Here is a 10,395-nt window from a genome sequence, read left to right as displayed (position 1 = left end):
TTGATGAGTTTATATTAATTAGTAGTATAAATCAATGCTTTTTGAAGTTATGTATTTCGGTGGTATAATTGGGTTAGAAAAAAAAAAAAAAAAAAAAAGAAGGAAAAATAGAGGGAAAAAAAGAAGAAAAAAAAAAAATTACAAATATTAAAAACAACGTGTAAAATTGCAAATGACGTTAAACGTACTATTATAAATATCTATCAAAAGTATGAAACATCGACGTAATCATTTTTCCAACGGAACATGGATACGCACTTCGAAGCATCGAGTATAACCGTTAGAACGAGCGCCTACTAAATGTTACTAGCGTCTTCATAGTCGAGTAAATTAGTATGTCATGATGCACGGTGTATATATATATACATATATATATGCGTGGGTTTCTAAATACGATGCACGTAGATTTATACCTACGTAAATACGTGAATGATATAGTCACTAGTCAACTGTCGTAACTAACGACAAAATTCTAGGATTAAACGTGGGGATAATCGGAACTTCCTCCTCGAGTTTGGAATTTTCTTTTTTTTCTTCTACTTCTTTTTTTTCCCCTTCCTTTTAGCGAAGAGAAATCTTTACTTTTTTTCTTTTGTTTTCTTTCTTTCTTTCTTTCTTTTTTTTTTTTTTTTTTTTTTTTTTTACATCCAAAACGAGAGGAAAACGTTCCGATAAGGGCCAACGTAAGCGAGCTAATGACGGGCAGAGAAATATTTCATTAAGTCGAGTGGATTCTCGTCTGGCACTTGTGAAATGGGACGGATGATTTCGCAAAATGAATGAAAGACTGAGAGAAAAAGGAAGAAAAGAGAGAAAGAGAAAGAGAAAGAGAGAGAGAGAGAGAGAGAGAGAGAGAGAGAGAGAGAATGCTTTGCTATGCTCAGGTCGACAATGAGACGCTGTCTCGTCGGAAAACCTCGTAGGTTTTCGTCATTTTTCTCTTTTCCATCCCCTTCAATGAAACCACCCTCTCTGTCATGCTCACTCTTTCTCTCTTTCTTTATTTCACTATTTCTCCCTTTCTCGTACTCATGGCGGAAACGAGGGAGAAAATCATACACGAGACCCTGTGTCCAGGAATATTTCGTAGGGAAACGAGCTCTTGAGAAAGGTACGAAAGTTTCGTGTTTTTCGTCACGATAAAAATAAAAACTGAAAGAACTTTTTTCGAAGCTCTCTCTAATCGTTTATCATAGTTATACCACGTTTGTTTTTCTTTTTTTTTTTTTTTTTTTCTTTTTTTTTTTTTTCTAATTCTTCCACCGTGACTCGCAATATCTCGTCGTAACGGGGAAATGAGGAAGAAAATAAGAAAGAAAAGAAAAGAAGAAAAAAAAACAAACGAAACGTTTGCGACAACGAAATATGTATATAAAAAAAAAAAAAAAAAGAGAAAACCTTCAAAATATTTCACTCGCGCCGAAATCACATATAGAGTTCCTTGCACGTAAATCCGGATTCACTTTTGCGTTTATATCCCTACCTACCTACCTACCAACCTACCTACCTACCTACCTACCTACCTACTACCTACCTACCTACCTACCTACCTACCTACCTCGTAAAAATTTAATTGGCTTCGCTGAAAATCGTCGACGCTCTGCTGCACCGCGTTTTTAAACCTCTCCCAGTGAACTAACTCGAGCTCAAGCAAAAAATTACGATCGAAAGATTTTCTCCCTCCTTTCTTTTTTCTTTTCTCTCCGTTTTCTTTTTCTTTTTCTTTTCATGCCCCCTCTCTCCTTCTCTCTCTCTCACTCTCTCTCTCTCTCTCTCAACCTCATTCGAGAATGAATTTTTCTAAAGTCGTTCCTTCATAAGAAGCCATACAAAGTTGTGATATTGGCTCGATAACCACTGATAAACGTAATCCGGAGAAGAAGGTATAATGTGACGTTAAATTGTGACGGAAAGATGGTAGAGAGTAGATCGAAAAAGATATGGAGAAAGAGAGAGAGAGAGAGAGAGAGAGAGAGAGAGAGAGAGAGAGAGAGAGAGAGAGAGAGAGTTCGGATAGATGGCATCGTCCACGTCGAATTGAATTTTCTGCGGTGTACTCATAAGAGATGCGGTTTACGCATGCGTTATGCGTGTGTTACGCATCAAAAAACCGTCTCATGCCTATACTCGTACGAGTCGAAGAAAAGTGCATGTATGTGATTATTCTGTATGTGCGCGTGTGTCTGTGAAAGGGAGAGAGAAAGAGAAAGAAAGAGAGAGAGAAAGAGAGAGAGAGAGAGAGAGAAAGAGAGGAAGAAAGAAAGAGAGAAAGAGAAGAGGGATCGGGTCAACAGCCTTCGACAACCTTACGGCCTTCCCTTCTTCGGCTCGATCGAGCTTCGATCAGCGTTGATCTTCTTTGGGGTTGTGAGATCGAAGTCTTCGTCTATTGACAGTTTCCATGCTACGTTATAATTTTAATTAAAATGATTAATATTGATCGAAGGTGTGGCCTTATATCCTAATTTTTTTTTGCGATCCCATAATTATAAATAAATATTTTATTCATACTTTTAACGATGCATCATATCAAAGAAATATTATTATATATTATTCGTTTTTTACGACTGTGATGATTAGCTTTTGTTTTTATTTTATTTTGTTTTGTTTTGTTCTTTTTCTTTTTTTTTTTTTTTTTTTTTTTTTTTAATCACTAACCCTATGACAATAAATCGAATGAACGAAGATTATTCTAATATATAAAATTTGAACGTCATGGGTTACGATGAGATCGCGATATAATTAATATGTCTCTCGTTTGTTATGAAATAATTAAAAAAAAAAAAAAAAACAAAAAAAAAAGGAAAAAAAAGAAGAACTTGTGTTTGTCGACGATCTCGTGTTTGATAAAGAAATTGGTTCTGGGGTAAACTGATCATGAAGATCGAAACGACGGTCCGAAGGGCACGTTCACGTGTCTAAATATTACCTACGCGTTTTTACTAATTCTCCATAATTACTCCAGGAACTTTTAGTATAACGAGGAGCGGTAAACACGGTTAATCTCTTTAATACGGGCTACGGGAAAGACCCTTTAATATCGCATCACGGATCGATGTTACACGAGGAATAAATAACAATATGTATTTGCCTCGTTATTATACTACATTCAACGATTCTCGTATGAAAATATATACACACATACATCATGCACACACACAAACACACACCATGCATATATATATATATATATGTGTTTTAACGAAGGAGATATCTTGCGGTTTCTAGCAACATTCCGCCATTGTTTCCGAAAGGGCCAGTCATAATGAAATTAGAATCGTGAGTGTTTATCACTATTCCTTGCAACCGAGAAAATGCGATGTGTGTACGGCTTAATTGCTAATAACATTCTCTTTATATATATTATCAGTACAATTCCATTGATTCAAGAATTTGTTTTCTAAATATTATTATTATTATTATTATTATTATTATTATTATTATTATTATTATTATTATTATTATTACTCTTATTATTATTATTATTATTATTATTATTATTATTATTATTATTATTGAGTAAACATATGTAATATCGGTCTATGAAAATGAAACAATATATAACAAAATATCGTTGCGTTCAATTTATATTTACCTTATTCCTTTTTATTTAACGAAACGTAAATAATATATTTCTCAATGATGACGTAACGTTCTCTTATAACACGGCATTATTAGTGATCCGTCAGCATTAGAATCAAAAAGAAGGGAAATAAAAATCCATTGGGCTTAACCACTACTTTCTCTCTCTTTCTTTTTCTTTGTTACATATATAAATATATATATATATATATATATCTTTCCTTCTTTATGACTCGAAAAGGCACGCAAGAACCATTTTCTAGGATCTCCCTCTCTCAGGAGGGCGAATATTCGTAACGGTATTGTTCGTGGCACTCGAAAAAGGCACCCCCTACTGACTTGCCTCTAATCGTAAGAGATTTTCGTAAATCGATGGGGCAACCGAAAACTGGCATGGTTTATGGCTAATTTGAGGAGTGGCTTCTCGATGATGGGCTACATCTGTCGGATGTATAGATTCGAATTGATCGTCCGTGAAGCAGAAAGAGAAAGAGAAACAAAGAGAGGAGAGAGAGAGAGAGAGAGAGAGAGGATAAGGTGGCGTAAGGGGGGGTAAAAGGGAGCCACTAAAAGTTACGAAGCGAACAATACGTATTTATACGATTGCGCGAACACGTTCCCTTTGTTTTCGTTAGATTCGAAACTATATCGAATTACAGAAGAGACAAAGGGGTGTAAGTGACGGGAGGGAGAGGTTGTGTGTTATATAGAAAGGAGAATGGTCGAAGCGATAAATTACATTTTAGTTCGATTCCATTCGGAGCGGGTGGGTGGGTGGGGGGGTAGGGAGGGGAGATATTTTGCGTCACGAACGAAATCGCTCGCGTGTTATCCGTAAATCCTAAATTTCGAGGGAAATAAAAATCGATTATTAAATGTACATATACGATAAGATTCGAAGATAATCATTCGATGATTATCAATCCTTCTCTTATTTGTGATTTTTATATATAAATAAGTACTTACATATTTCGCGTACTTTTACGAACATTGAAGAGGTATTAAAATGTTCCCTTTTGTTTCTTATCTGTCGTAGCTTTGGAAAGCGGACGGGCAGCAGTGCCAGGAGACCCAACGAATGTTTCGTCTTGGAGCCCTCCGAGATGATCGTCGTAAGTATATTCTTTGTGTTTTCTTATCGCGCTTCAAAAAATGAAGATTACAATTTTCTTCTACCAATGGAAAATGGAAAAAAAGATATAGGGATAGATAGATAGATAGATAGATAGATAGAGGGAGACAGAGAGAGATGGAAAGAAATGCGTATTATCTGGTCGCGAGCCAGGATATTATTTTTAAAAGTTACGAAAAGGAAAATATCTTCTGAAAATAATTCGAAATCGATTCCTTTCTTTTTACATCGTTAGAAATAAAATATTATCAATTATATAGATATGTATGTAAGTATACATAGATATCTATATAAAAAGAATGTCGAATGTATTTTATATACTTCACGTACAAACTTTTCGATATGAAAGAATTTTTTTTGTCTTTTTTTTCTTTTGCTCTTTTTTATTTTTGTTTTTGTCTTGTTTTTGTTTATTTGTCTCTCTCTCTCCCTCTCTCTCTCTCTCTCTCTCTCTCTCTCTCTCTCTCTCTCTTTCTCTCTCTGTGTCTACCTTTACTTTTTAGATTGCATCGGGCAATATCTAAAAATATGAATGCACAGGTGTTTCCCTGTGAAACTTAGAAACGATGCATTCACGAGGAACACGAGTGACGATATCGCATATCGAAAGACAATGTCGGCCAGACTCGAGATGTTACGCGGTAGAGACAGTTAATCGATAGTTTGTCTCCTGTTGTTCTCGCTGTGAGCTTTTCAAACTGTGTACCATCTCAACTCTTTCTACGGTACCATTAAAAGGAATCATTATTTAAATGAAGCTTGGCAGAATTCGCATGCGATATCGTGTATAATTTCTTTTCCTTTTCTTTTTCTTTATCTTTTGTTTATTTATTTATTTATTTATTTATTTATTTATTTATTTATTTATTTATTTATTTTTCTTTTTGTTTCTTTTTTTTTGGTAATTTTTCTATTCGCGCAAACGATTTCATTGATTGCGTCAATATATGTCTCCGAATGTAAATAAAACATATTTCGTTTTATCGTAGTTCAATCTCTCGCGTGAAATTCAGCAGTTTGGATAAAGATAGAAAAGAGATGTACGAGGGAAAGTGCATAGTATCGTGAAAGTTTAATTACGATTTTGAATTTCACGGAATATCTTTAAACGTTTATGATGCCTCGTCGTCGTTGTTTATAATCGAATTTGAAATTTAAAGGGAATTATCGTGGAAATAATTTTTTATCACTGGTCTCTAATCACTTTAGTTTTTTTCTATAATCTCGAACCATCGAATGAACATACTATTCCCTATATCGTGCTGCCACCTTCTAGAAGAAGAAAACTGTATTATCGACGGCCCAAAGAAAGCTCTTACGTTATAGTGTGTCGGGCGGACGATTAAATTTATTAATCCATTTCAGTTTATCGAAAATTAACAATGACGATCGAGACTTTAACTGAGCTTTAATGCAAAAGGGCGATAATTAATTACACGTTGAATACAATTTTCTAGATTCACGATAGATCCCGTTTTGTTACGCGTTCGATCATTTAATAATAATTTTCAAACAAATTCATCGTCACAATGATCATCATTTGTCGATTAATAGATAAATAAACACGTTACACGTCATAATTTTGTTTTGTAAATAATATCGTATTATTCATTTTAATATAATACAATTTAATTGTGACGCGGACAGGATAAGTCTGTACAAATATGCTTCGATACGAAATGAATTGTTTTAACAAGATATAAATTAATGTCCATTGCGTTTGTTTATACGATATATATATATATATACACACACATACATGCATACGTAGGTGTATATAAAAATATGTATTTATTTGTAAAATGCATACTGCATATGTATGAACGTAGATATGCAATGTGTACAGATGCGTAAGGCGCCTCTCACATTATAGAAAATGAATCATATAACTTCATATCCTGGTTCCGGCGAGATCCGTGTTATCGGGTGACAACCCACGATTGATAAGACGTTCCAAACTAATCAATAAAAATGACCGACTGAATGAGTCAGCAAGTCGATCTTCTGGTTATGCATGCATTTCCTTTTTTTTTTCTCTTTCTTTTTTGCGATAGCAAAGGCGCCAAAGACGAAGTTGTTGTATTCCGATAGTGAACTATGAGCTTGGAAAATGATCGAGAAGAATGAGAAATAGATCTAAGAGAGGATCGGGAGTCCTTCTCTTTGATATCGTTTGTATTCCCACGTATTACGTAATTCCTATGTTACTCGTATTATCCCTATGTACATATATACATATATACATACATAAATATACACATATATATATATATATATATATATATATATATATATATTTATAGATAAGTAGTAAGTGACTTCCTATGTCTTCGTTTTTTATTCCTCTTATCTCCCCTTACGTTTCTCGTCTGTCTCTTATTAGTATCGATAACTTATTTATTAAAAAAATCTATTTATTTTTTGACGGCCATCAGGTATCGCTCAACAAAAATTCCTCTTCGTTTCTTTAGCTTTGAATAGATTTATCATGCCAAGGAAAAAGAGCGAATCAACTTACACGAATACATTGTACTGTTATTATCTTATATGTATAAAAGAATAATAACACATAGTATATATGAGAGAATATCTGTATGTATGTATATATAAAAAGAAAATGTTTATATAAATTCACGTTCTAAAAACAACAAAGCAATCCGGTGGTCGCTCGTTTATATTTAAAGCGACGGGACATGTAGCGATCAAGGCTATCTTTGCAACGGCCAAATATCCATTCTTTCGAGTTTATTTACATCGAATTATACTGAGAGGAACAAAAGCGGATGATCTATACGGATTAAATATGTACATTTGATACGAAAAAGTCTCTGTTATTTGTCTTTGAAATAAAATATATATATATATATATTTATATTTATAATAAATATGTATACATTGTATATAAAGATCGAATATTAGTTGTGACGAAAGAGAGATAAAGAATGTAGAAGAAGAGAGACAGACAGACAGACAAACAGACAGACAGAGAGGAAGGGAGAGAGAGAGAGAGAGAGAGAGAGAGAGAGAGAAAGAGGACATAGTTTGTCACAGGTTACTATATCCCACCAAAGGTTCATGCATGCCCTCCGGCAGCTTTGTGACCTGCTATGAATTTAACGTGTGACCTTTAACCTTACTATCTCTTTCTCTCTCTCTCTCTCTCTCTCTCTCTCTCTCTCTCTCTCTGTCTCTCTCTTCTTGAATCACCTCTGCCATGGGTTTATTCCAACTTAAGCTTCAAATTGGAATAAATCATTTCCGAAGTCGCGTCGGACCAGACCCGGATATCATGTCTTATACCAAAAGCTATATCGCTCCACGAATTGAATTTATGACACGTTCGTTTAGTTTGCCCAGAAGAGGAGAAAAAGTAAAGAGAACAAAAGAAGAAGAAAAGACAAAAAAAAAAAAAAAAAAGAATAAAAAAGAAAAAGAAGGAACGACGAAGGAGTCGAGAGATCGATGCAAAATTGTTAAAATCAAGGTGTACCTTCGATTTTGTATTTTCAAGTCTCATCGCTTCGTATTGATATACGAACAGACGTGTTACGTAAGAACGAGAAGTCGTCGTCGAATAATCTTTATTTCGATCGTATACAAAGTGAGAATCGAATTTTATATGAACCAGCATATATATATATATATATATATGTATATATATATATGTATGTATGTATGTATATGTGGGTGTATGTGCGTATGTACGTACGTGCGTGTGCCTTTCGTATTCGATCTGAGTTTAATGAGCCAATCGTATTGTTTGCCTTTTCATTTTATCGGGACTTTAGCTTCCTCGCGATTAAGGTCGAGATAGTAAAACAGTTTTGTTGACGTTGATACTCGATCTGAATGGACCGTTATCGTCATGAGAGTATGTTTCTCACGAGTATAATTATTTCGGCTCGAGGATCTCGAAGTCCAGGAATCAGTAGTTTTCAGTAGTTCATATACAAGGGGGGATGAGGGTGGAAGGACATCAGTAAATAGGTATAATTTATAATCGAATTATATCGTTATCATTGTCGAAATCTTCTTCTTGTTTTGAACGTCTTTTGGACGTTCCTTTTGTTTAGATTTCCTTGAAAAAAGAAAAAAAGAGAAAAAAGAAAAAGAAAAGAAAAGAAAAGAAAAAAAGCAGAAATACTAGAACATCAAGTGACGTTCACAGGATGCGGGCATATATATATATATATATATATATATATATACATATATATATAATTGTATAACCGTTCTATTCGCGTTCCATCTATCCTTCTATGCAACGTTATGTATTTCCTTACGTGAAGTTTATATATGTGAGAAACTTATCGGACCCCAACAAAACGGACACCAGAGGCGTCTCGGCATACGTCATCGTCTGGCCAGCCTCGGAACCGATGACGTTTATCGAGCATGCATCATCGTCTACTTTCCGCTTGGATGGCCCCCTTCAAGATGATGATATACTTCATTTTCTTTTGTTTACAAACGTTCTCGTGATCTTTCTCGACGCATTTATATATATATATATATATATATATATATATATATATATATATGTGTGTGTGTATAAATTCACCTTCGTTGAAAATTGTGTCCGTCTTTTTAACAATAAGATCGTTTCTCTCGTGTGTCACTTTAATTTGACCTCCGTTTCGTTCAACCTGATTACCCCCTGGCTTCTTCTTTACCTTATCGTTCCATCGGATCACCTTCTTTAATAGAGAAGAAGGATAGTTTATTCTAGCGAAAAATGTAACAAACGAGAGACACGAATATATTCCTGAAAACAGTTTTGAAAAGTAGAACGTATATGCGCTTTTATCGTATCTAAACTTGAAACGGGAATAGAATTTCTCTTTTGAGGTGTTAAAGTTAAAGAGCTTCTCGGCTCATCGTTCTTTTTCTATATGTGATATAAGTTTGACAATTTTATCGATATTCCGGTCCATGAATTTTATAATATCGTTTAATTAAATCATTATAATCTAAAATTATTATTATGAAATGTTATAATTGATTTGATTGTTAATATTAATCTTGTACGTACGATCATGACATTTTGTGCGACTTTACGAAGGATAAACATTAAATGGACGTCATATACGTAAGAAATTTGTCAAGTGGACGGTCAGAAATATATTCGTCATGTTCGTTACATCCATCACTTATGAACATATGCGAATAAGAAGCGTTCATCGTAGCGAAAAATCCTTATATAAAATCTTAGAGTTTTATATATATATATATATGTATTTATGTATATATATATGTATGTATGTATATGTATTTTTTAGTTAGAAGTCAACCTTCGTATTCGCATTTCCCGGTTTACGATCGTGTAAAAATTCGATACGACAGACGATAACTTATTTTTCTTCCTATCGAGTTTCCCAATAAAATGATCGGATTTGATAGTGATAACAAGACGCGATAAATCTTCGAATTTATTTTACTTTTTAAAATCTTTGACATTTCTCGTTCGTCAAGTTCTTTCGATACAAACGAGATCCGATATTCCTTTTATTAACATAAATTTAAGTGAACATTTTGGATTTCTGGATGAATCCTGAGAGAATGTCATTTTAATCCAAGATAATCTTGTCTAAGTACAGTCCGAAATTACATGTTCTACGACTGAATTATAATAAGTCGACTTAATAGAGACTTATCATAAAATCATATTTTATAGTTCCTTA

At 33.9% G+C, this 10,395-nt stretch overlaps 1 protein-coding gene across 17 annotated transcripts in view; it reads left to right on the top strand.

The window, feature by feature from the left end:
- LOC124953618 (rap guanine nucleotide exchange factor 2-like) overlaps positions 1–10,395 on the top strand; it is a 131,704-nt gene that overhangs the window by 86,364 nt on the left and 34,945 nt on the right. For all 17 annotated transcript variants that reach the window (XR_007102281.1, XM_047505254.1, XM_047505322.1 and 14 more), the window contains one exon: positions 4,619–4,694. Coding sequence is in view for 16 of the 17 variants with exons in the window: in XM_047505254.1 (XP_047361210.1) it covers positions 4,619–4,694 (76 nt within the window). In the remaining variant the exon portion in view is untranslated. The remainder of the gene's footprint in view (positions 1–4,618; positions 4,695–10,395) is intronic.

The sequence above is a fragment of the Vespa velutina genome, chromosome 1 (assembly GCF_912470025.1).
Source record: "Vespa velutina chromosome 1, iVesVel2.1, whole genome shotgun sequence".
In the NCBI taxonomy this organism is placed as follows: Eukaryota; Metazoa; Arthropoda; class Insecta; order Hymenoptera; family Vespidae; genus Vespa; species Vespa velutina.
The sequence above is the reverse complement of the archived record's forward strand: the minus strand, read 5'-3'. Positions and strand labels throughout refer to the sequence as shown.